Genomic DNA, 27,907 nt, shown 5'->3' on the forward strand with positions numbered 1-27,907 from the left:
AGGTTGTTTTGTCATCCAGTGATACTTTTATTGCTCATCCTAAAGCAGTTGAAACAGTGAGTCATCATGCATGGTGGAAAAGAGGAGATGGCTGACGGGAAACGATTGTTGTATACTGTGTAAACTGGCTCATCTTCATTTTAGTCAGGATGATAGACTTGTCACTTGACGTTTATCTGTACTCCATAAGATTTTACAGCCTGCGACTGTTTTTTTTTGTTTTGTTTGCTCTAATGCACACCCTCTAACCTCCCCCATGACGCAAGCTGGTGGTCTAATTGGCTGAACTGCAGCTGATCCCACTTGCATCTCATCAAACTGAGACTGTATGGGCCATCACTTCTCTTTGGGTGTCATCTAAAATGCCCCATATGTCTGTGCGTTCCGGTTAAGAGTCAGAATTAAAGGCTTATATGCAGTATACTCGCTTGAGGCTGAAGGGTGGTGTCCTGTTGCAGTTACAGGCTTACAGTATGGATGGTGTCAAGGATGAGCTGAGCCTCTGACACCATGATGCAGCCCTCATCCTCCACCGACTCGCACAGGCAGGCGGACAATAGCAGCCGGAAGCAGTCGCGCTCCTCCTCCCCCGCCGGCCCTAAATCGACGCAAAAAGGAAGCAACCTGTCAAAGCCCCTCGCCTCAAAGCAAGCGGTGGGCACAGGAGGAGGGAGAAGCAGTCGTGGTCATTCCCCCGTCTCGTCAGGCAGGGAGCGGCAGGCCGGGGGAGCTCCCGCATCCAAAGGCGCGGCTGCTGTTCAGCTCGCCGGTTCTGAAAGCCCCACTCTGAGCCGGGCGGCAGCAGACAGAGGTGGCATTCAGACATGTGACGACTCACCGCGCCTGGGCCCTGATACCTCCTCCCCATCCAGAGCCGATCCCAACCGAGTTGTGTCGGACCAGCCCTGCGCATCCAAATCCCCCAAATTGAGGAGTAAAAACCAGAAAGGAGGGGACGTTTCTGCCTCTGTGGCTACTAAGAAAAGCTCCAAAGGTACAGTCGGCTGCGGACCTGGCTTCTGGAAGGAAGGGTGCTTACAATCAGAGCTGATTCAGTTCCACCTGAATAAAAGCTTGGGGAAGAAAGGAACAAAGATGCAGGCCAAGCCAGCATCTCCCCCTGCCTCGGAGTTGTCCCCAGAGCGTGTACCCCTGCAACTAACACCTCAGAAGGACCAGACACTACTGGAGGAGGTGGAACGGCTGGAGGATGAAAACGATGATCTTAAGGTAAATTTTATACAAATGTTAAAATACATGCATGCTGTATTGTGCAGTGTCAGGAGCACCTGTTGTATTTGCTGCATTGTATTAACCATGCGGTGCATTTGTTACCTAGGCTTCGATGCAAGTTACGTACGTTATAGAAAGAATCAATACAGTGCAACAGCAGACAACTGTGGCCTGTACATCATCCAGAACAGCTACGAATGAACAAAACATGGACAAAACAAAACAAAATAAAATACATTGCATATATGCTTGTCCAATGATTCCTAACCAGTGTGGGGTGGCGCATTTGTGGCCATAAGGAATAGTCAGTGTGGGACTTACATATTTTTATGGTTAAAACTGTTACTTCACATGCCTGTGCCATATTATTCATTTTGTTTTGACTTCACTGCCTTATTCAGTACTTTGGACAACTGCAGTTTTCTATAAACAAAGTTAGATTCTTAAGGCCAACTTATTCATACATCTGATTCTGCAGGCAACGCCAGGTTAGATTGACATGCTGGAACATATAAACTAAATTGTATAAACAAAATATGTAACATCCACAAGGATGCACACACGGCAGTGCAGCCAAGGAAAAACTACCGAATGGAGAAAATTGAAACTTTAGCCTGTATTGCAGGTCAGCGTTTCTGATCATTAGCCCAGCTAAAAAAGGCCTTGGTGTACCTAATGGCCCACTACTTTAATATTTTGACGCCTGGGTAATTGTTTCATTGTTTCCAAGACTGAAATTGAGGAGATGCGAGCAGAGATGGATGAGATGCGGGACACCTTCTATGAGGAAGATGCCTGCCAGCTGCATGACATGCGCAGAGAGCTGGAGAGAGCAAACAAGAACTGTCGAATACTCCAATATCGCTTGAAGAAGGCAGAGAGAAAAAGGCTCCGCTTTACAGAGAGTGGCCAAGTAGATGGAGAGATGCTCAGAAGTCTTGAGCAAGACCTGAAGGTGACTTGTTGTCAGTCTTTCATGTTCCATGCTGTCCGTCTCTTTCAGGCTTGCAATGATTGTATGCTCTACCTTTAACCAGGTGGCAAAGGATGTTTCTGTGCGTTTGCACCATGAGTTGGAAAACGTAGAGGAGAAGAGAACAAGGACTGAAGAGGAGAATGAGAAATTGAGGCAGCAATTAATAGAAGTGGAAGTCACTAAGCAAGCTCTTCAAAATGAGCTAGAAAAAGCCAAAGAGGTGAGGAAGCAGAAAAAAATATATATTAGTGAGGGGACTACAAATAACCTACCTGCTACTACAAATAACCGGTTTAACAAGTAATGTATGTGTATGAAATATTTTTTTCTTAACCATCACTATACAGAAAAAAAGCCTAAACTGAATTCAATCTATTCTGAGCATTTTCATTAAAGGCTCACACATTATCCATTGTACTGTATTGTATTATTACTGCTGTTTCCAATTCCCTGATCAATATGTTATGACAACCATAAACTGTAATTGTCAAAATTATCTACTAGTACAACTAATCACATGTAGATTTTTCTCACTTGGGCCTATATATATTTTTTTCTTTTTTTGCTAATGTCTGTCTTCCAAGTGATTGAAATTGCTACAGGAAACTTTAGCAGCAGCAAATGATAATTGCGATGATGTACTCACTGTTTCCCTTTAGCTCTCATTGAAAAGAAAAGGAAGTAAGGATCTCCAAAAAGAAAGAAAGACTCAGCATACCCCAATTGAGGTGAACCAGTCACTAATTGTTACATGCTACTTTTTAAGTTAGCATCTGCTGGCTAAAATATCTTGTGCCGTATTTTCCGCACTATAAGGCGCACCTAAGAGGTTTCAATTTTCTCAAAGCAGACAGTGCGCTTTATAATTTGATGTGCCTCATATATGCATTAATATTGGTTAACCATGGCATAACATTCCCTACAGCACCATCTGGTAGATGTATACTGCAACCCCAACCACTACTACTACTACTACTACTACTACTACTACTACTACTACTACTACTACTACTACTACTAGTACTGCACCTTACAATGTAGTGTGCCCTATATATATATATATATATATATATATATATATATATATATATATATATATATATATATATATATATATATATATATATATATATATATAAACACAATTTTAAAATAGGCCATTCTTTGAAGGTGCACCTTATCATGGTGCGACTTACAGTGCGGAATATACAGTACTTAAAATCTATCAAATTATTAAATTTCAGTGTACAAGGAAACCCAAATTGCATTTTTTCCCCATAAATCACTGAAACTAAATGATTCACCCCATTTGATAGGAAGAAAATGACGATCTGAAGTGCCAGCTGGCGTTTATCAAAGAAGAGGCTGTCCTAATGAGGAAAAAGATGGCAAAGATAGACAAAGAAAAGGACCGTCTGGAGCAGGAGCTGCAGAAGTACCGCTCCTTCTATGGGGACGTGGACAGCCCCTTGCCCAAAGGTGAAGCCGGGGGTCCCCCCACTACACGTGAATCTGAGCTGAAGCTCCGTTTGCGCCTGGTTGAGGAGGAAGCCAACATCCTGGGGAGGAAGATTGTAGAGTTAGAGGTGGAGAACAGGGGACTGAAGGCTGAATTGGACGACATGAGAGAGGACAGGTAAAAAATAATCATTAGATTGTCTACAGCAGGGAACGGCAAACTTTTGTGCTCATGGGCCAATTTTTGATTTTGAAAGTAGATGTATGCGGGCCATTCTTTGCCAATCCCTGGTCAATACGGTAACACATAGACTTCATCATATATTGACGGGACACGCGGCGTTGGGCCGACTGATAGGGGGCCTATCTCCGTCAAAGCTGACCGAGTGGAAACACAGACAAAGAGTTTCTTACGTTGAAAATTCTTGTGAATAAATGCTTAATTCCCTGAATTCTTTATAGACGTGGACGTAAAACACTCTCGATTCTTGGTTAAAAGCAAAAAAAACAAAAAAAAAAAACAAAAACAAAAAACAAAAAAAAAAACAGCAGTCAGCATTTATTTCCCATAAATATGTCGAATGTGCTGCTAGTCTTTAAGCCACTGTGGCGCCACTTTATCACCACAAAGAGCTTTTTACGTTGAAAATTCCTGTGAATAAATGCTTTAATCCCTGAATTCTTTATAGATATGGACGGACAACAGTCTTGATTCTTGGTTAAAAGAAAAAAAAGGGGCAGTTAGCATTTATTTTACGTAAATATGTTGAATGTGCTGCTAGTCTTTAAGCCACTGTGGCGCCGCCGTATCACCACAAAGAGCTTTTTACGTTGAAAATTCTTGTGAATAAATGCTTTAATCCCTGAAGTCTTTATAGATATGGACGTAAAACAGTCTTGATTCCTGGTAGAAAGCAAAAAAGGGGAAGTTAGCATTTATTTTACGTAAATATGTTGAATGTGCTGCTAGTCTTTAAGCCACTATGTGGCGCCGCCTTATCACCACAAAGAGCTTTTTACGCTGAAAACTCTGTGAATAAATGCTTATATCCCTGAATTCTTTATAGATATGAACGTAAATCAGTCTCGATTCTTGGTTAAAAGCAATAAACCAAGCAGTTAGCATTTATTTTACGTAATGATTGCAAATTATGACGCCAATGCCGTAGCGGTTAATTTCTCCCATTGATTTTTTTCACAATGTTTCAAAATGCATGCATGGTACGTAAAATATAAGAATGATCTTGAATCCTCAAACAAATCACTCCTGACAATCCTTCCTGTTTATATGCGGTACAGCTTTTGTACTTTTTCAATCTAAATCCGGCGTTGGATCACTGCATGTGTTGGAGAATAACTGCGACCGACTTTGACCGACTGAAGCGGAGTGTGGGACGGCCCCTTATTTGAAGGCGTGGCGCAGTGTCTGAAGAATGTGACCCGTCACTATCATTATGAAGTCTATGGGTAACATTTTGCTGGCACTGTGTCTGTCCTTGTGCTAATTCTCATTGTCCTCTCTTAGTCTTGTGGCTGCAGGAATGGATGGTGATGGGCGTGGAGGTCAGCAGTGCAGAGAGCAGGGTGAGGCACTGTCTGAGCTGAGGCAGCAGCTGCAGCTAGTGGAGGATGAAGCAGAACTACTGCGCAGGAATTTAGCAGATGTGGAGGAAGAAAACAAAAAGGTGATTGAAAATGGATATCCACAAAAGAATAAATCGGACATACTACTGCAGGTTGTCTTTTACAGTCAAAATCTTTTTCCATTTTGTGTTCAGGTGACAAATGAACTGAACAAACTCAAGTACAAGGCGGGGTCTCATGAAGCAGGCTTGAGACACTCAGGAGGTTTGTTTGACTTTTTTTTTTCCTGTCACTTGTAAGAAAACAAGCCGCTGCGGACCAGAGCAGCAAGCATGAATGTGTATTTGATGAAAAGAAATCTGTTTCATAAGGCCTCCAGGTGTAGCTTATTAAAGTCTCATTTGCAATGGTGTCCCACTTTCCATTGTTGGCTTGTTTTGACATCCCAGGAGGAAGTGACCCTGCTAAAATGGAGGCCCTCCAGGAGGAGCTAAAAACAGCCCGTCTGCAGATCAATGAACTGAGCGGCAAAGTGATGCAGCTCCAGTATGAGAATCGTGTACTGCTCTCTAACATGCAGCGCTATGATTTGGCTTCACACCTGGGCATACGAGCAAGCCCACGGGACAGTGACGCCGAGAGTGACGGAGGGCGGGACGATGATACCCCCTCAGCCTCAGCCTCTTCACCTCGCCTCCTGCCGCCCCACCGTAAACGGGAGGGCCCTATTGGAGGCGAGAGTGACTCGGACGAGGTGAGGAACATCCGCTGCCTTACTCCGACACGCTCTCTCTACTCACCTGTGGAGAGCCGTTTTTTATCTAGAAGCCTGAAGGACCGGCAGCAGATGATAGACATCCGAATCGAAGCCGAAAGGCTGGGCCGGACCATCGACAGGCTTATTGCTGATACAAGTACCATTATTGCTGAGGCTCGGATTTATGTCACCAATGGTGAACTTTTTTCTAGGCTAGATGATGAAGACGAAGGTGGCAGGTATGTAGGAGGTCATAAGGAAGAGGTCATTCTCATGCCCTGGATGGCAATTAAGGAACACACGCTTCTTTCTTTGCAGAATCCGAGAACATGAGCTGCTATATCGCATCAATGCGCAGATGAAAGCTTTCAGAAAAGAGCTGCAAGGTTTCATTGACCGGTTGGATGTTCCTAAACAAGATGACAAACAACCAGAAGAACCTCTATCTGTAAGTTTGAGCTACTTCAAACAATACTGTGCAAAATTTCGCCACCTTTAAATTTATTACTAGCAAGTCTCTTTATCAGAAAAACAATAGTGGCCTTTTGGTCTTTGGCGTGTCGAGGTTTTATCCTGGACAAACACTAGCTCACTATTTACACTTCATATGTAAAATGACAAGGGCTGTCAAACGATTAAAATTTTTAATCGAGTTAGTCACAGTTTAAAAATTAATTAATCGTTAATTAATCGCAATTCAAACCATCTATAAAATATGCCATATTTTTCTCTAAATTATTGTTGGAATGGAAAGATATTACACAAGACGAATATATACATTCAACATACTGTACATAAGTACTGTATTTGTTTATTATAACAATAAATCAACAAGATGGCATTAACATTATTAACATTCTGTTAAAGCGATCCATGGATAGAAAGACTTGTAGTTCTTAAAAGATAAATGTTAGTACAAGTTACAGAAATGTTATATTAAAACCCCTCTTAATATTTTCGTTTTAATAAAGTTTGTAAAATTTTCAATCAAAACATAAACTATCATTGTTGATGTCAATAATAATTATGGTGCTGAAACCCATAAAATCAGTCGCACCCAAGCGCCAGCAGAGGGTGACAAAACACCAGAAAACACAAGTAACAAGTGGAAATGACACTTTGCTGTCATTTTAATCTGTTTGAGAGGGCATGTGTGTTAAATGTGTCAAATATTTTAACGTGATTAATTAAAAAAAAAAAAATTAACGCCCGTTAACGCGATAATTTTGACAGTCCTAAAAAAGACAAACAAATACAGGTAGTCCCCGGGTTACGACGTACCCGATATATGTGATTTCGACTTCACGACGTCGGAGTCTTTTTTCTTTTTTTTTAAGTTTTTTTTTCTTTTCTTTTTATAATGTTAATTTTTGTTTTGTGATGCATGCTTTTATCTTGACACAGGAAGCGAAGGTCAGGTAGTACTAATGGCGAATAAGAGCGCATGTAGAATGTGAACAACGAAATTGGACGTGGCACTCAATTATAAACATATGTATTATATAAATAAAATAAATAAAAAGAAAAATATATGCTCTCAAGCTATAAGTGCATAATTATAGGTTACTTAGACTGAAATACACGAAGAACGTATTTGCATACAGTACATGAAGAAGAGCGCATGGGCACGCGAGGAAGAGCGCATGTATTCCAACAAAAATCCTGCAGCCGAGTGAGACAGAGAGGGGAAAGCCTGCAAGCCTGCGCGCACATTTGTTGCTTGTGAAGCATCCACGGAGGCACCTGTATATAACACCTTTTGTACTTTTTATTGTACGTTTTCAATTGTGGTCGAATACTTGGGGCGAGTTTATGTGATTGTTTTTGATGATGTGCGGACGCTAACTGATATATGTTAATCATTTGTCTGGATTGTTATTGCTGAATCTGCATCTAGTTATAAACACAAATTTGAATTGCTGTTATTGAAGTTGAAACGGACTTAATTCATTTTCTTTTTAGTTTCATTCTGTAGGTGTTGATGTCATGAGCAGCTGAATAAAGTCAGCTAACCACACGGACGTCTGTAATCGTCATTTTGGAGCTTAGCTTGCTGTCTAGGTTGGATTTAGCGCCAACATCTTGGTGAGGACGGTACAATGACGTATAACGCATGTTTTTGGATAGTTATTTTGAGATGTGGGGTGGTATTTAGGGACACTTTAAGGTTTAATTCTGATTTACGCGGAAATTCGGATTACGTCGCCAGCGTAGGAATGGAACTCGTTCGTAACCCAAGGACTAGCTTTACCCTTGAACCAATCAGAAAATAGATCCAGAAGATTCAGGGCAGCTTCGGTGGGGAAGAATTTGACCTCTGCTCATATTTGAGTAACCGCAGAAACCCTCCTTTTCATCTTAAAACGAAATGCAAAGTGAATGTCATTGCAACACTGCCGCTATTCACAGCAACATTGCTGGGAAAATATGGTAATTTGAGATGTGAACGAGAATTTGACACCAAAAACGTTCGGCTGAAAACAGCTAAAATTGCATTTTCGGTTAAAAGACCGAAAGTTTACTACCGAATAGTGTGAAGAACCGTAGTCATCTTGTGATGATGCAATCAAAACACGGTGGGAAACAACACTACTGGCTCACAGCCAACATGTCCGTGGTTTGGAAATATTTTGAGGTATTAAAGATATATATAAATGATTAAATGAATGAAAATAAAATAAATTAGCTTCTTCGCTGCAACACGCTCGTTCTGGAGTTGCTTTTCATGGATGTCCTGCGTCACATCGAGTACAGTGCATTTCAGCCCGAGTGTGAGTAGTTTGGAGTTAAATCATGCGAGCAGTACACAAATAAAGTAGTATTTAAATGCATACATGTGCATTTGCTTTGATTTAATACAATAATTTTATGGCACGACCACTTTCCCTTTTTGTCACATTTTTTTCGTGATTTCCACACCCCCTCTGCCAGTCGCCGTTTAAACAGACCGGAAGCGTCTTTGTCGCTGCTAGGACTTGGCCCACTCGCCTGGCTCTCGATCGATTCTACTTGTTGCACAAGAAAACAGCGCATCTTATTTTAATGAGTACGAGGGATTGAAATAGCCTTGTAAAATAGACTTCATAACTTATTGACATGACACTGGAAACAGGGCCGATTCATAGGGGGCCTATTTTCAAAAACTTCAAATTCAAATATTTACAAAACCAAACTGCTACAGACCTAAAACCAAAACAGGCACCTACCTACCTTAGCCATATGAGTCTCCATGTGCAGTGGCTTAAAAAAAATTCAAAGCGTTTCCTTATAAAATCCCATTAATTATTTTTTATATAACACAACTTAAAATGGCTATAAAAGTCTCAGATTTTACACTACATGCACAAAAATCACCAAATGCAGGGATAATCACCTATATTTTCAGGATCAATAGCAATATTTAACATATCATATAGGTTTTTGACCAAAATAGCATTTTTGTTGTTGTTTTTTTTAAATTTACTGCAAGTTTTCAACAGCTAATAAATCACTTAATTTAACATTGGAAACTTAATACTTGAGGAAAACATGCAGAATCAATTATAAATAGTATGTAAATAGATTATTAATAAATTCTATATACAATCACAACTTATTATAGAATAGAATAGCCCTTTATAATCATTATACACTATATACTGTTAGCGAATGAGGCTAGCGGCTGCCTGGCATAACAGAAGTGTATAAGGCGAAAATTCTTGGGAATAAATGCTTAAATCCCCGAATTCTTCATAGATATGTACGTAAAACAGTCTCAAATCTCACTTAAAAGCAAAGAAACCGTGAAGTTAGAATTTATTTTAATGTATATTGACGAAGTACAATGCTGCTATGTTAGCGAATGAGGCTAGCGGCCACCTGGCATAAAAGGAGCTTTTCTAATGAAAATTCTTGTGAATAAATGCTTAAATCCCCGAATTCTTCATAGATATGGACGTAAAACAGTCTCGAATCTTGGTTAAAGGCAAAGAAACCGTGCGGTTAGCATTTATTTTACGTATAGGCTATAGAAGAAGTGCAATGCTACTATGTTAGCAAAAGAGCCTCGCGGCCGCCTGGCATTGACAGAGCTTTTGTGGCGAAAATTCTTGTGAATAAATGCTTAAATCCCAGAATTCTTCATAGATATGGACGTAAAACAGTCTCGGTTCCTGGTTAAAAGCAAATAAACCGTGCAGTTAGCATTTATTTTACGTATATAGATGAAGTACAATGCTGCTATGTTAGCGAATGAGCCTCGCGGCCGCCTGGCATTGACAGTGCTTTTATGGCAAAAATTCTTGTGAATAAATGCTTAAATTCCCGAATTCTTCATAGATATGGACTTAAAACAGTCTCGATTCTTGGTTAAAAGTAAACTATGAAGCTAGTCAGTTTCAAAAATTAGCTGCCTCCATGTGTAAACAACGAAGAAAATTCCTACGAATAAAAGCTTCAATCACGAATGCATGATACGAAAAATATAATATTTACCTTGAATCCTCGAACAAATCACTCCTGAGACAATCCTTCCAGTTTGTATGTGGTACAGCTTTCGTAGTTAAATCCAATTGTAAGTAAATCCAAGCTTAAATCCGACATGAGCGTGTGCCGTCTTCAGCTATTACTAAATGAAGCTCGGCCCCCTCTGATAAGGCGTCGCGCAAAGAATGACGAAGTGACACGTCAATAATAATGATGTCTATGCTTGTAAAGAGTTTTACTAGTTTCGGCGAGAACGGAATAGATTTTTGTTGTGAACTACAGTTCCACACAAATGAACATCGAGATCTCATTTAGCTTAGCACTGTAGGCGTGAGAATCATTTTTCGAGTGTCTCACAAGTTAGCGCATTTATCAAGTTTTTATCGCCCTTGACGTCTACCGAACAGAGTGCTACAAAGACACCGGCACCTCTGCTTTTTCAATATTCGGTTTTTGGTTTTGGACAAGAATTTTGCCTTCAGTACATCCCTAATCAAAATGTCGGGAATTGTAACCTCGCACTGAATATAGAGAACGCACGGAGGGTTGGTCTCACCTACTTTTTTATTGCAGGATTAACGGTTACTGTTGGCCGCAACCACGCTGAACAAGCAATCACCAAAACAAGCTGTATTTCCAACCTCGTCTGTTTTCCGCGTGCTTCCTCTCTCTCCTCCAGACACATTCTCGCAGTCGGACATCCAGGCATTAATGACGTCACCAGGCACAACAAAGCGTCGCCATATTGAAATGGGGGCAAAACACGAGTCACAAGCAGTTGCTCCGTCGTGCATTGTAGTACAACCGCGTTGAGCTTTTGTCTTATTTGCAGTCTTTTTTTCCGTCGGAATGACTAAAAGTTGCCGTGTTGCGGGTTGTAACACATGGAAGAGTTCGGAGTCCAATTTGAAGTTCTTCATTCTTCCTCGTAAGAAGAAAAGGACAAGCAAATGGCTGAAAACAATCAATCGAGAAACAGTAAAACAAGACGGTTCCGTGGACCATTCTCGCCAGTGGGAACCTAAAGCCAGGCACATTTACGTTTGCAGCCGACATTTTGTTACTGTGAGTAAACTTTAATCGATTTTTTTTGCCCCAAGTAGCTGCTAGGATTCAATAGACTAGGCAATGGTTATTACCGTAACCGACAACTCGCAAAGTGTTATTTTTCTTTTGCCGTGAACTGCTCTGATCGGTCAATCGGTAAATTATTGGCCTGGTGGGAATTGGTTATTTTGCCGTGATGTGTTCACGGCTAGATAACGCTTGGAGGCGAATTACCGGTTAAGGCAGAAATAATATATATACTACCAGTTTTCTGAGTTCCACACAGTACATATTCCATGTAATTGATAAAGGTCAACTTACTGGGTGACTTTATGAGGTAGTTGTAGATGTTTCTGAACTCCACTGCAGGCAATTCCTTTGGATTGTTTATCCAGCTATCAGGTCTGACTTTGTATGGTCAGATTTGCAGGCCAATACACGCTAATTTTAAGTTGTATCGCCTCCTCGCGTCTGTCGGCAGTGACTCGTGATAATAATAAGTCATGTTTAAGACGTTTTTATGAAAAAAAGACACAAAACACAGCTGAAATATATGAATTTCAGACAACGTTTGTCTACGGATGTTTACCTGTGCGTGCCCCCATCCCAAAATGGCGACACGTTGCTATGCGAGATGATGTCATCGTGACATCACTCCCACTGCATAAATAAGTAGATAGATGAATGAAAAAAAAAAAAACAAATAAACCCCCCAAAAATTAATGCAGCCTCAACAGGACACAAACCAGTGTCCTACTTGCGCCGGTCCTAAGCCCGGAGAAATGCAGAGGGTGAAAAAAGCCTGCATTGGGGATGCCCCCTCAAGATTTCTTAGTGCCCACTCTGGTGGGTAAACCTAGATCCCCATTGGAAATGGTGGCCTTTCACACAGAACTGAAAATAATCTTTGTTGTTAAACAGTTATATGCTAACTATTTGTCATTTTGCTTCTTCTCCCACATTTCATTTCACCCATCAAGATGTTTCAGCCAATTATTTTGCTGATCCTCATTCTTGTTCTGTTTTCCTCTCTCTCTTATGCCACAATTTTTAAACTTGTGTTTCTTTTCACTCTTTTCTTTGTTCTGTAGGGTTCAAAATTGACATTACATCTTTATTTTTTATTTTTTTCCCCCACATATTCCTATTTTAATTATGTTATATTGAACACAAGGTCACTCAAGGTACAGGACAGTCACATTTTATAAGCACAGCCAAGCCATTCGTCACTCTAGTGATCTTCGACGTTCATAGAGACCAAACACATCGAGGAAATAGTGGAGAATTAGGTGAGTATGCAATACTTTGTCATTGAATTAAAATAGACAAACATACTAGATACATGAATGGAAATTGTTTCTGAGATTTGTTGGCATTTACTGGAGTTGTTTTTATATATACAAATGTTGCTTGGACATTTTTGCACTAAAGTGGCCGAGATAACAATTAAAATGAACAAATCTCTTTCACATTCTTTCGCAGTTCACACAGCAGTAAACATTTTCATCACAATAGATTGTACGTTTATAGGTAAAGTGTACCCTTAAGTGGACTGTATAGTGTGTACCTTTTTTAAATCTTTACATCTCAGGAGCATAGTACAATATGTTCCATCTTTACTCTGGAAAAGGAAAATGGCTAAAAGTACAATTTTTAGTTTACATGCAGTGCAAATGTGCAAAACGACACCTATTAGGTTTCAAGGGAAATTAATTTATCATTTGAATTTATTATTTTTTTCTTAATAAATGAAATCACGATTTAAAAACTGCATTGTTATGTTTGTCTGATATTTACATACTTATGTTTGATGGTCTTAAATATTAAAGTGGGGGAAACTGCATAAAATACATTTCACAGCAGTGTTTGATATTGAACAGTAGTTGTAAATGTACATATAGTACTTCATTGTTAATATTTTCCGTGAATTCTGATTAAATTTGTATTGAATGAAGTGCCAGAGTCAAAGTGCTTTGAGTACCTAGAGGGTCGATATATTAAGAGCTATTAAAGTGAAAGCCCATTCAGAGTTTATTAAAAATATACAGTAACAATGCAGGGGCAGTTGTGTCTCAGCAATAATATGGCAATGGGATTTGAAATGAGTTTTAATCATGACACAGCACTCTAAGGAATACAGTAAGTAGGCTATTTGACCCACGACGAAAAAGAGTTAATCATCCCTGATTTAGAGTCTTCAGTTAACCTGTTTTTAGAATGTGGGAGAAAGCTCGAGTACCCGCAGAAAATCTGGCAAGCATAGGGAGGACATCCAAACATGTGACCTCTCAACTGTGAGGCAGATGTGTTAACCACTAAATCATCTGCGGTCTATACAGTAGAGTTTAGTCCCGAAGAAGAAACACATTTTTGTACAGTGATTCCTCGCTACTTCGTGCTTCAAACTTCGTGCCCTCAGTCCATCGCAGATTTTTTTTCCTATTAAAATATTAATAAATAATTACAAATGAGCTGTCCCGAGCCGATCACGTCGTCTCACTCTCCCCTCCTGCTGTTCTTTGTTGGTCAGGCAGTGCACTGGAGTTGCTTATTAAAGTTAACAATGAATGACATACGTTAAGGTTTGATCTAGCCACAGATGCTTGGAAGCCCAAACTTCAAAGTGCCGCATGCGCCAATCATCGTTTAACTTGTTAAACAGTTGCTGTGGCAACTCATTGTGTGTGACCAGCTTGAGCACATTTGAGTGGACTCACTCAATGAATCATTTAATAAAAACAAGCATTTTTCTACTTTATTATTGTTTAACGCATGTCTTGTGTTAGAATCAGCCCATATTTTCGCTTGTGAATTAAATTTGATCTGTAAATCAACTTGTCCTGAAAATACTAAACCTTTGCAGTATATTACATTTGGGTCAATATTGACCCATTTTCAAGTTTGGGTACATTAAAAGTACCATTGATTTTTGCATAGAATAATTTAAAAAACGGACACACAATACGAGGGTTAAAATTATTTCAGTGGGACAGTAACATTTTTAAAACTTATCATAATTATTATATTTGAAGTAGGGCTGTCAAACTATTAACATTTTTGATCGAGTTAATCACAGATTAAACATTAATTAATCGTAATTAATTGCAATTCAAACTATCTCTAAAATGTGCCATATTTTTCTTTAAATTATTGTTGGAATTGAAAGATAAGACACAAGACGGATATATATATATTCAACATACTGTACATAATTACTGTATTTGCTTATTATAACAATAAATCCACAAGATGGCATTAACATTATTAACATTATTTCTGGTAAAGGGAACCACGGATAGAAAGACTTGTAGATGTTAGTACAAGTTATAATAATTATATTTTAAAACCCCTCTTAATGTTTTCGTTTTAATAAAATTTGTAAATTTTTCAGTCAAAAAATAAACTAGTAGCTCGCCATTGTTGACGTCGCCGAGCGGTGACGTCACATGGGCTCCCTGCCGTTCTTCCACAGTATCTTTAACTACGTAAGGTAGTGATTGAAATACACCACAAGATGTCAATGGCGAGTTTTAAATTACTTAGAAATCAAGCCACTGAGTGTGTTTTGTCCTTCGACTGGTGGCGTAGTTGCCTGTTTACTGGTCAATCCATTGTACTTCATGGACATTGAGTGCTGGCTTCACAATGTACGAGACTTCTGATAGTTTGTATATTGTGACTAAATATTGCCATCCAGTGTATTTGTTGAGCTAAACAAGAGCTAAACGAAGTGTTTGAATAGAGTTTGACCAAAGTCTTAATGTGTATTTATGTGTGTTTTATGTGTATTTTACATGGCTATTTTGATTGGAAATGCCAGTTCTCTTTGCATTGTTGTTTACTGTGTGATGATCAGGCCTCATTAATACAGATTGACGCTCTTTTCTTTATGTGAACATTATTCTTTTTAGGAATACTTTGTTGTGCTTTCTCTAAATGATACTTATGTCTGTTGTGAAAGAGTTACCGAAGCTTATGCCAATAAACGGTGCGGTTCAATGAATACCTGTGTCCACTCGTCTTTCTCTGCCTCTTAGTGCAAAAACAGCGTCATTGTAATCTGTTTGAGGCAATGCACGAGCAGGTCATTCCGCGCATGCGTTAAAATATTTTAACGTGATTAATTTTAAAAATTAATTGCCGCCCGGTAACGTGATAAATTTGACATCTCTAATTTGAAGTTCTTAAAAACCATTTATTAATATATATATATATATATATACACACATACATATATCCGCATTGGGACTACTTCACGGTTTTTCACTTATCGCGGCAGGTTATGGTTCCCATTAACTGCGAAAAACGAGGGATCACTGTATATCGATAATATGAAAACTCAATTTTAAAACCTCCTAGCAAGACTACAAGTTGAGGTAGGGGTATTTTACTCCATCATTCATTAATTTAGTTTTAAGTTTATGAAATAGATTCATGCATTGATTTGACATATTTTTGGTCCAACACGAGGGTGAAAGAGAGAGAGAGAGAATGAGAGAGAGAGCGAGAAAGAGAGAGAGGGAGGAGTTTTTTCCCCCCCTGCATATGACAGCATGATTCCAGCTGTGGGAAGTCCCTCTCCAGTTGTTTTTAACGAAGTTTTGACATTCTGTTACTCCACTTCTCTGCCTGAGCTGTAGCCCGCATTAGAGACGAGGTAAGGGTTTATTTTAGCAGGTTTCTTTTGCATTTTCGAAGGTTACCAAAAGAAATGACGAATTGCCTTGTCAAAACTGAAGATATTTTCAGCCTTCCATTCTTCTATGAATGCTTCTGTTTGTGTCTGACTGTTTTTTTAGCACTTACTGTTGCTCAGTTTTTTAGCGCGTAGCTACTTTCGCTGTCCAGCTGCCAACACAGCGCGTGCGTAAATTGGATTGTTGCCACGGAGACAGCGTCAGGTGGTGCGTAAACGACTACCTTGGCGGCGATTGATGGAGCTAGTCTTTTCCAGGCTCCTAGCTGGTGTTTGGAAAGTAAACTCATGGTTACACGGGGTAAAAATACTCCCGCGCTCCCATACTGACATGACTGGGTTCAATGATATTTTTGGCACCTTCTCATATTGGAGTGGTGGAGTGGTTACTAGCTGCCTGTCCTCGCCCGCGCCTTTATTTCAAGCAAAGTGAAGAGAAAGGGAGCGCACACATTGACCAGAGCGGCACGATGAAGACTGAATCTTGTTTTTGTTGAGCCATGAAGGGGAGCATAAAATCGTGCACGAGGACTGTTGCACGAGGAGCTGCTGTTTGGCCCTCAGGGAATGTGGTCGGGTTTGGATAATTGGGCCATTTATACTACTGTGAAATAAATATTTTATCATGATATGTTAATGTTTTTAAAAGCGCGAAGAATATCAATTATGATGACTCTATACTTTTTAAACTAACTTCAACTTGGATGTTGCAAAGCCATGTGGAGTGCGCTTCTAAATGGATCGGGGCTGCACGCCGGGGGCGGTGCAGCCGGGGGTTACGTCCCGTCTCAGGGATGGGAGTTTGTACCGTGCACCAGACTTGAGAAGAACGAGAGAACCAAAGGCAAAAATCGCAGCCCACTGAGGAGAATTTCCTCTCCGCCTACAGTTTTCAGTCATATCTACGAGCCCCACTGCGACGCCTTGCCGGGAGAAGGTGAAGTTGGCACTCAGACAAAGCTGGAGTCCCTCAAAGGACAAATGTTACCTGGCCCTGAGGGTCAGCAGCAGCATACGCGGCTTAAAAAGAAATTTGAGGATCTGAAAAAGCGGCATGTCCAGGATAAAGAGGAATGGAGGCTGGAGAAGGAGTCACTGTTGAGAGAAGTGGCTGATATTCAAGTAGGCTAACTACCAAACTGCAACTCGGATAACATTTGTAGTGCATTGATTTCTTTGCCTCGGTATATTGTATCTAACCTTAGACCTTAGTTGCTGTGTGTCATAGTGAAAAAGTTGTATTCGTAAGGTTTGTGGTTCCAATCAGGGCTCTAGCCTTTCTGTCTTAAGCTTGGCTCCTCTTCCAAAAACATTTTTCTTGAAGACACCAAATTGACCATACTACAGCTATAGATGAGAGTGCAAATGGATAGTTGTCTCTATGTGCTCTTCGATTGGCTAGCAACCAGTCCAAAATGTACCTTGCATCTTGCCCAAAAGCTGCTGGGAAGGGCTCCAGCTCACTTTTAACCATAGTCAGAATAATGTTTTCTAAATTAATGGATAAATATTCCTGTAATTTTCGGACTATAAGATACTTTTCACGTCATTTTGAATCTTATGGCTTATGGTCCAGTGCGGCTTATTTGTCGATTTATTTGGGTTAATAGATAACACTTTATTCGGCGGCGACGTCATAAGACTGCCATAAGACAGTCAAAATAATGACATGAAAGTATCGTGGGCACTAATGAATGCTTATAACAGATGTAATAAAATATCATCCGGCAAATTATGTCACTAACTCCATTTGTATCCAGCTTGGATCTTTTACATCCATTAAAAAAGTGAGATCATTTGCCAGATGACACAAAAGCCCCTTTCACAAACATATCCTGGTAAATTCCCATGTAAGGTGACGCTGGATTTACTCGTGTCATTGCTTTCACGCATGTAGAGATGTCCCGGGAATGACGCGGGTTGGAAACTTTCACAGACTTACACTGGCGCTCTCTGTGCGGGGAGGGCTGCTGGCGCGATTTTATAACCTGGACATTACATCATTTTTGGTCGGCATCGGCTGTAACAATGTTGGACAAATTGTGTCTTGTTACAGAGCCGGTTGTGGGTTGTTCTCGATGTCGTAACTGCAGCCAATTGAAGCTCATCAAGACTAGGGTTAGGCATCGTTTGAATGTGAACGGTTCTGATTCGATGTTTCGATTCAGTTTCCAAACGATTCTTGATTCCGATTCTTTTAATAGGCAGGGTAAAAAAAATTGCACAGTTTATATTCATTTCTTAACTTCTCGATTATTTTTTAAATTATATGAACTTTCAATTAACTTTGCTATGAATTTCTCTCAGGGCTATTTTTAACTTCTTGTTGTAAAAGTTTTACTGGTGAATATCTTTTAGTATAAATATCCCATAATACAGCTGCGGCTTATAGTCCAGTGCAGTTTATCTATGATCAAATGTCATTTTCGCTTCAAATTTGGTGGGTGGCTTATAATCAGGTGCGCCTTATAGTACGAAAATTACGGTAAATTACTACTATTACGATTACAACACTTAGCAGGGTCTACACTAATATGGTTCTCAATAATTTATGATGGGCGTTTACCTTGTTTAATATGGATGAAGGTTTTGTTATTAATGTTTGTGAGCAGGGAGGGGAGAATCGAAGAATTTTGCTGGACTTGAAGACAGTGTTGGAGGAAGTGCAGGTGGAGGTAAAGCGAGAGGAGGAGAAGAGAAGTGATCTTCAACTGCAATACACCAGAGACAGGTGTGCCTGGGAGCTAGAGAGGGCAGAGCTCAAGTGCCGAATTGCACAGGTGATGGATAAAGTTTGCTGGGAATGTTTCTTATGTGTTGCATGCAGCCATGTACTGTTGTGTGTATGTTTATATGTGCAATCATGTGGCAGCCTTACAACAGGCCAGATTTGGGGACCCCTGCCCTAGACCTACATTGAAACGTAATCTCAAATCTGACAAAATATTTACACAAAAGAAACAATCAGTTTTCTTACTCAGACCTTCAGAACAGCTTTCTTTCATGATCAAGCCGGTAAATTATCCTTTATTAGTGACAGCTACTGTTAGCCTACAAAATACTTAAGAGTTCACTTTGCATACCACTGCCAGAGTGCAAGGCATTGGTTTGATTACTTGACGCTCCATGCATAGTTGCTGTTGACAATATATAATGGAATGATTACTCACCAAATTCCAGTTGGTCTTGGTTAATAGATCACAGCTGACATTTACATCCTGTAACTAATTTTTGTGTGTGAAGAGTGTACTACCTTGATTTAGCTTACAAAGCCTTACAGCGTTATTAAAAAGTGCGTACTTTATTGATTAATCTAATCAATGCATTAGTAATGTCGAAAAAAATATTAAACAGTCAATTTATTTACTGTAACTGCAGCAACTAGGGATGTCCCCGATCCGATCACATGATAGGAAATCGGTCCGATCGGACCATTTTTCAGAGGATCGGGATATAACATGTTTGGAACTTTTATTTTTTTCAGTAGTGGATCGGGACTCTGTATCGGCAGATTCCCAAAATCAGATGACTCAGACACTGGTGCAAAAATATGCAATCGGGACATCCCTAGCAGCAACAATGCATGCACATAAGTACAAAATCTTAGATATTAGTTTAGAAGCACTGTACAAACAGTAGCTTCTCAAGAGTGTTTCCCATATTGATTGCACAAACACAGTAAGGGAAATAAGATTTGGCATGAAGTAAAACTGGGTGGGGGAATCTCCATTGTTCTAATGGAACATCCTTTCACACTCTTGCCTGTTTACCATTTTTAAAACACGCATGCAACACAACATTAGGATTCCATTGTTGCAGGAAAAGGATGATGTAAAAGAGCCAAGGTAAATTTGGCTTTAAAAAACTGAATCAGAATGCAGCCATCACTGAAAAAGCATGTGCTTTCCCTACACTGTATAAAGGAACCATTAAAATTTTCCTTAGCGTGCACTGCTTCCGCATTCTTTTTAAGCTAAAACATTCAGGACAAGTGTCCAATTTGGAGGTCTTAGACCAGATATTTCCAGGCAGATTTTTCTGTGTGCTGCTGATTTATAAAGGCTGCTGGCAGCAAGGCGACATCTTACTGTCTTAGCAGCCAGTCCCCCCTTTACCTAGTCTCCCCACCACCCCTAGGAATGTGACATTAGTGTTCACTATTTATAGTGTATCACTGTAGCGACAAAGTTACTGTTATATATTATCTTATGTACGTGCATGATGATCAAAGAGTGCAGTTTTAGACTAAGTTTGAGGTGCTTGTGCACCGATGACCTCGGTTCCTTTTATCTAGTCGAAATCTGAAAGCCCCATGTTTTTGCAAACTTGTACAGCTTCTTTACAAATGCCTTTCTGAGAAAAGATTGCTCTTGCTGTGGCTTTGCCACTTATTGGCCTGAGACATTTTACGTTTACACATTGTTTTTTGCATTTTCACTATTACTTTACCTTTGGATGTTTTAGTAAACCGCAGTGCGCGCAGTACCCATCATCATATGTCTGTAATTCAAGATAACTACAATTAGTCTTAAACTGAGAGAAAAGGGGTAACTTGTTTTGCAAGACTATAATTTCCTGACCCCAGGCCACAGGCAGAAATAGCACCATGTCTGAGGCTTGTAAGAGAGTTTTGTGACTCAATACTGAAATAACACACCCAGGCTCACTTACAAGCATTCTCACCAGCCACAGCATCCCATTCCACACAAACGGGTAGAAACAGTATATAAACAAGCATTGTTGTGGATCTAATCTAACCCTAGCCCAACATCCTTTGCACGTGTACCACAGGGTAGCTTGCTGCTAAATACTCACATTTTTGTGGGTCATTTAGAAACAGTACTTTAGTATAATTTTATAGAATACATTTGTCATTGTAAGATCAGTGCAAGTGAACTTTGATTTAAATTGTCTTCCTCCAGGGAGACAGTCTCAGCATAGCCCAATCTTACACATTTTACTTCTATACTGTAGAATACAAGCCAGAAAAGGTCCAGTCTTTCATCAGAACAATGGTTAATAATATTGTTATTAGTCATTATTCATATTGGACTGAAAAACATTTTCTAAGAAATATTGATTAAACTATTGAATGCCCAGCGGCCCTTCATATATGGTTCTAAAAGCAAGCTTGTCACCAACTATGATCTTGATGTTCTGAACTGTATCCTCTGTTGATGAAGTACCAGAGACAAGAGATTCATGGCCTCTGAACCTACTAATCCTATGTGTAAAATCTCACAGGATATTTTCACATTTCTATCTTCATTCTTCCCTCCTCTGAACCTAAAAACATTCATCCCACGGTGTATCACTTCCCCACTTCTTCCACCTTCTCTTCCTGCCACTCCTTCATTCTCATCATTCCTTTTCCCCACTTCTTTTTCCTTTAACAATTCCTGTCTGCCATCTGGCTCCCATCCTTCCTTTCCTTTAATCCATCCCAAACAACTGACCGCTTTTACAACTGTCTGTCATTCTCTGTCCCTCTGTGCATTCCTTTCCCTTCTCCATGTGTTTGGTTCTTTTCAGCTGGAAACCAAAGACGATTCGAGATCAGCAAGTGGTGGTGTCCAGTGTGTCGCAGGTTCTACTTCAGTGACTCAACAAGTTGGTTGTGAAGAACACAGTGAGACGTCAACACTGCGCCAGGACAAAGAGGAACAGCGGAGACTTTTGGCAGACACACACTCAACCACCATGGAACTGCGTTGTCGTCTGGAGCACAATGAGAAGGATTGGTTGAAAGAGAAAGCCGAGCTGCTTGAGAGATTCAACATCGAAAGGAGTGAATGGGAGAGCCAACTGAAAGATATGCAAAGGAAAATAGAGGAGGTAGGCCCAATATTTACTGAGATTAGCATTATCAATCACATGTGGTTTAGATGCAAGAAGATACGTGATTTTGTTTGAAGAGAGCTCAAGCACTTTGTTCATTTTGTTCTGTATGTAAAGTAACCACTGGCTTACGTATTACTGTAGCCCAAGTGTAAAAATGACCTCCACTTCTATTCACGACCTGGCACTGTCAAAAAAAATGTTTTTTTGATCAGTGCAGCTGCAAAGTGTGAGGACAGGATGTAGTGGAAGGAAGGCGCAACAATTCTGTTCTTTAACTCAGTACACAACATGAGTCTATTCATGATGAGGATGCATTTGTGAGGAAATCTTAAGTGACTAAAAAAGATTTAGGTAGGTGATTATGATATACATGCATATTTAAGCATGTAAAACAAACATTGACTAGATTAGCACAAGGTAAAAGTCTTTTTGCCCAGAAATAAAAAAATATATATTTCAAAGACTGATGTTGACGCAATGAATGCATCATGGTTTTATTTTGTCTTTCCAAAACTGGAAAATGAGAGAAGAAAATAGCTTGGAGAGAATGTAGGCTTATAGGCTGCCCTGCTATCTAGGCAGTGCATGATCGACAGGCAATGTCAACTAAGTTAGCATGAAACAGTTGCTATTTTGGGATGCTATGATAGCAGGCTAGAGCTATTCTTACATATGTATTTTACATTGTGTCCTTTTTTATCCCTTCCTTATAGTTGATTTAATTTGCTGATTTGTTTTCTGTATCTGTATTAATTTTGGATTGTTATTTAATGTATGTATATTATATCAAAAGGAACATGTATTTACGTTATTATTTCTTTCTTTTTATTTATTTATTTTTACTATTTTCTAGTTGTACAATGAGGTGAGGGCCAAACGAGAAGGAGCTGGTGGAAGGCAGAACGACAAAGAAATACATCGGCTAAGTGTGCCTTCACTCAGCTCTGCTTCTAGTGTGCTTAGTGACACGTCACAGACACACAGCAGCTGCAGTCAGTTAGAGCCTTTATCTGTCTTTGACCACTACATCACGAGTGGTGAGAGGAGAGAGACTCATAACATCACTTGTTATCAACCAGACAGCTTCAAAGGACTAATTGTTAGTAGTCAATTTACTCATAATGAATGTGCACATCCTGGATTGACGTCGAGAGACCCCATCCTTGACAGGAATAATGTTGTGAACAATTCTGAGCTTGAAGCAAATTTCCATAAACCTACTGGATGTGGACTGGCAACAAAACCTGCCTCCTTAGAGAATGAAAGACGTCTTCATTCTGGCATTCAAGGAAATCCACTTTTGGCAGAGCTGTGTAATGCCGGTGAGAAGAAGAAAAGCACCACTGCCCTCAATGCTGTGAGTGATCAGAAGTTAATTTTCTTAGCTCAACTTAAAATGATTGAATAACAAATGGACTTATGTGGAGTAATTTATTTCATCTAACCATCTATGTCCCTGTTTTCTCATTGTTTTAGGCTCTGAAGGAGATTGCTCGTGTCAGTGAGGAACTCTGTAGCTACCAGGATGAGATAATAAAGAAGAGTGATGATAAAAGGTGATAAAGCCGTATAATTGTGTGATCTTATAGTTATTAAATCTGAGTTGAACTGTAAGAGTAGTTAGTAAATCATACATCACCCTACATTTCTTAGATATTTTGATTCAAATTAAACATTTTAATAATGGAAAACAAAGTAGTGACAAAACTTTGTGGGTTTAATTTGTTTCAGGAATCAATCGGAATCATTGTACCTCTCAGGAGAAAAGAACACACCTACAGAAATGGATAAAACTGGACTGCGGTCAAATGAGACACCAAACGACCTCAAACAAATCTACAATCAACTTAAAGAATTGGAGAAGGAAAACTGGATAACCTTGACCCCCAATTACACCTGGCGGGCTAACAGAGGGTTGAAAGATTCCTGTGAAAAGAATTATATTGACAGCTGCAAAGATATACAGACAAGCCCGGTAGCACTCTTTGATATGGATACAGCATGCCCCCCTGTCCCTCCCCGTAGCTTCTTCAGGAATCTGAGCTCCCCCTCCCAGACAGACACAGAACTCTACATCCCCGAATCCCCTATGACAACAATGAAAAAGTGTCACAGTCCATGTGTTACAGTAGATAAGAAGTGTAGCAGTCCCTCTGTTGTTAGAAAGTTTGAAGCCATGTTGCAAGAAAATGAAGGAAAGGTTTTCATAGATGGCGTGGTATCGTGTTCGGTCCCTAAAAGTTCAAACTGTAACAATGGCTGCTGCCACAACCGCTGGTCCTGTGATGCATCCAAGTTCACAAGCAGTAAGTTGTCCAGATGTGGGACTGTTCAGAAGAGTTTCTCCGAAGCCAACATATTGACTTCACGAAAAGACTGCTCACCTTTCAGCCCTGGCATTGGGAATTCACATAACCCACAAATACAAATACCTCCAGCTGTCAAAGAACTACCTGTTGATTTGCTATTGTCCTCCTTGGAAATACCACCAACCGGTCCCAATCTGCAGGGCTCCAGGAGAAACATCATGTTGGAACTCAAAACTGCAGAGTTCAACAGAACTTTGTTTCAAGCAGGGATGGGTCGTGGGGTAGAGGATCAAGAAATAGTTACAGAAGTAGATGGCTCCTCTGTGGGTTGCCAACCAGCCCCGATAGCAGACAGTGTGCCAGATGAGTGGTTACCCTCACAGCCTTGCCCTGATGACACCACTGGTGTCAGAGAAGTAAATATTGAAGGTTCTTTATCCACCCCCACTTTACCTCTTACAATTCAAAACAAAGAGGTCAAACTGACCCAAAGTAGTTCTGAATCTCAAGAGGCTGGAATAATCAATTGCACATCTTATGTCAATCTTCCCAAACAAACAAGTGCTTCAGTATGGGAGGCCAACACAGTACATTCTCAGAGTCCAGAATACATTTCTGAGGTTGAGCAAAATGTTCAATCAGCCAGCAGCCTTTCTAGAAAAACACAAAACAGAGCACGGACAGGCAGTGAGCCTGTATTGTCTACAATTACCCATCAATATCAAAATATGGAAGATCTCAACTCCAGGATGGACTATCCTTTAGGTCCAAAGATTCAGCCAACCAAGGTTGAGGTCTCACTCCAGGAAACCTCTGCTCAGAGCAAACATAGACAACCAAAACTTCCCAAATTTGGGTCTGTGCCTTCCTCCCAGACTGAATGCTCCAGACCTGCACCCCGAACGTTAAATGACCATCCATGGAAGCCCCTCACTCTTGCTGCGTACCCACGCCCTGAGGGTTCACGATCCAACTACGGAGCATTAGAAAGAATTCTGAAGCATTATGAGAGTGCAGCTAAGTCACAAGCACAGGACGAGACAGCTTCAAATCCTAACGTCAGCCTTCGACAAGACAACACCATCGAATTAAACATGCAAGACATCTACGCCCATCCTGTTGCTCCTACTCTGCGACAGCCATCTTTAATGCAGTCAGGTCTCACACTCAGCAATCGCAGTGGCATGAGAGTGGTACAGATCCAGCAACCAGTGCAGGTGGGTCAAGTTTAATGTATGCACACGTTCACATAGGTTTGAACAGTTCTGAATCACAGAACCGTTTGTTCTGACCGAAATTGTGTTGAAATGACTTGCATAATATGAGATGATTATTATTTTAATTATTTTTAAAATAAAATTATTACTAAATTGAGGCAGAAGGCTCTGTTGGGAATATTAAATACGGTACTTCTTTTTTCTGTGCTGCATTAACATAAGCAGGACAAAGCCTCCATTAGAGAATATGGGGCATGTCCATGCTTAAAGGCTCCCTGCAAATAGAGCTCATGGCTTTTTACAAAATCACTATTAATGTTATATTCACCTTTCAGAATTTGTCACCATAAGGTTTTTCCAGTGATCTCAGAAAGGAAGAAAAAGAACAACTGAATACCTGAGAGAAGCTGTCTGTTACTGACCTTTTAAATGCTCCCTCCCCGTGTACATACCAAGTTTGAAGACTGGTAATGTCATGGACTTTCCATTAAATATGAAAGTGGTTAAAATGTCAGACATTTTATGCACTCAGTGCATGTAGGGTTCTGAGTGTGATCACCTGGTCTACATAGTGATTAAAATGACAGTGTCAAACCCCACAAACTATACTTGCTGTTTGCTGGAATTAAAGTTACAGTGAATTGTGTATTATCTTTATCATTGCTCGTTATGCAAATATTTATATACAGCATCTGAATTAATGAGTCATTCGTAGTTTCACGGTACATGCAGGTCCGCGTGAAAATAGACTTGCATGGGTTCATCTTTAAGACACTCAACTTAACTTGGCTTATAGAGCACTGCATACAGTACCTACATACTGTATTACTAGTATATCACCACATGCTTTCACCTGTGAGGTTATTTTTTCAAATGGGATCCCAGTAAGCTAAGACCAAGTGGACAATGCAAACCGGTAACGCGTCCAAATTTTTAGCGTGTGCATTGTCGTGCATATGTTCCACTGGAATTTTCCTGAGATGAGCATTGTTTGTTGTGTCATTTTGCTTTCACAGGACAACGCTGAAAATATTAATGCTGTTTGAAACCACTTGTTCTTTTTCTCAGGTCCAAGAAGACATCAGATGGAAAACATGACATCATGTAAAGTATCCTGAGAGCTAGATTTGAAAAGTGACAGAATGGTGTTATCTTTAATGTTAATTCATGTGTTTCTGCACAGGATGAAAGAGAGTTGTGCATCTCCTCCAACCTGAATGTCTTTTCAAAGCCTGCAAGTCCAGCCAATAGACGTTTGCCTTCCCGATGGGCCAGCCGCCCCCCCAACTTGAACTGAACTCTTCTTCCTCTTCTGCTGCTATATCTCCCTGTACCACACCTATTTAACTGCTGCCAGAAACTTACTTCTTCCTTTACTGACTGCCATACCTTTCACACAGCTATACCTGAGCTCGCATCCTCATCACTGTTGTACATAATTACTCCAATCTACCCTGCCATACCCGTTTAGGTGCTATAGTTGTGAGTCTGCTGTCACATGTATGCCCTGGAACTGATTTAACTAATTAGAAGACTTTCTGAAATAGCTTCAGCTGTGCTGTAACATGCTCACACTGACCTGCCAAGTGTTGTGCATGCTTCTGAGGGCGATGAAAACATTGTTGATTTACTACACTCAGGTCTGTATTCCTGCCCTGACTATAGAAGCCTTGCAGATCTATCTACTTCAAGATGCTTTATTATTTACCGACAGCCTACATACAGTAATTTACAACTGAAAGTGACGCAAGCTCATAACTGAATGGAATTGTATGGTGTTGAAATGGTCACTTTTTTACTTTAATTTGAATTGCATACATGTGCTGTACCTTTCCTGTGCTGTGACTGAGATTTTCCTTTTACATTGAGCACTGACTCTGCATCCATTATGCCCTGGATACATCTACTGTATCTTCGGTATTCATAGAACTGTACCTGTGAGTTCCCTTTTATACTTTGTACTAAAAGCTGGTTTTGTTCATTGCATTTTTCTGACTTTAGTTTGAAACCTGATGTTTGTAATGATTTTATTACTGTCATCTTAATTGCTTAAGTTATATTATATCACTTATATTGAGTATCATTTGCTGTACAACATGAATGGCAGTGCTTAGTGAACAAAGACCAGGCCTTTTTAAATCGTATACAAATAAATAGTAACATATCAGGACATTACTCAGTTGAGTATCTTACAGTTAGGGGTGATGTACTCAACTCCATCACTATTAAAGAAATGCCTTTGCTGTTAATTTTGTGTAATAAAATAAGGACTGAGAGGAGTATTAAATTCCAATTGTCCTTTTGTTCATCCATTTATGGTGTTTT

The 27,907-nt window shown here is 39.9% G+C and overlaps 1 protein-coding gene across 2 annotated transcripts; it reads left to right on the forward strand.

The window, feature by feature from the left end:
* Window positions 1–263: 263 nt before the first annotated feature.
* Window positions 264–27,856, forward strand: LOC130915219 (protein SOGA3-like). Of its 2 annotated transcripts, XM_057835086.1 has the most exons (15): window positions 272–1,230; window positions 1,964–2,188; window positions 2,271–2,429; window positions 2,869–2,937; window positions 3,526–3,845; window positions 5,193–5,352; window positions 5,446–5,515; window positions 5,701–6,247; window positions 6,327–6,456; window positions 18,828–18,995; window positions 21,748–22,050; window positions 22,910–23,413; window positions 23,533–23,612; window positions 23,788–25,582; window positions 26,766–27,856. In XM_057835086.1, the coding sequence occupies exons 1-15, from the start codon at window positions 511–513 to the stop codon at window positions 26,877–26,879; spliced, it is 5,364 nt and encodes a 1,787-aa protein (XP_057691069.1). In that variant the 5' UTR covers window positions 272–510; the 3' UTR covers window positions 26,880–27,856. The 2 variants fall into 2 exon arrangements, with proteins under 2 accessions (XP_057691070.1, XP_057691069.1); XM_057835087.1 differs by lacking the exons at window positions 18,828–18,995; window positions 21,748–22,050; window positions 22,910–23,413; ... (1 more) ...; window positions 23,788–25,582; window positions 26,766–27,856 and adding an exon at window positions 12,500–15,661 and having other exon boundaries at window positions 264–1,230.
* The last annotated feature ends 51 nt before the right edge of the window (window positions 27,857–27,907 follow it).

This window comes from Corythoichthys intestinalis, chromosome 4 (assembly GCF_030265065.1).
Source record: "Corythoichthys intestinalis isolate RoL2023-P3 chromosome 4, ASM3026506v1, whole genome shotgun sequence".
NCBI classification, from domain to species: domain Eukaryota; kingdom Metazoa; phylum Chordata; class Actinopteri; order Syngnathiformes; family Syngnathidae; genus Corythoichthys; species Corythoichthys intestinalis.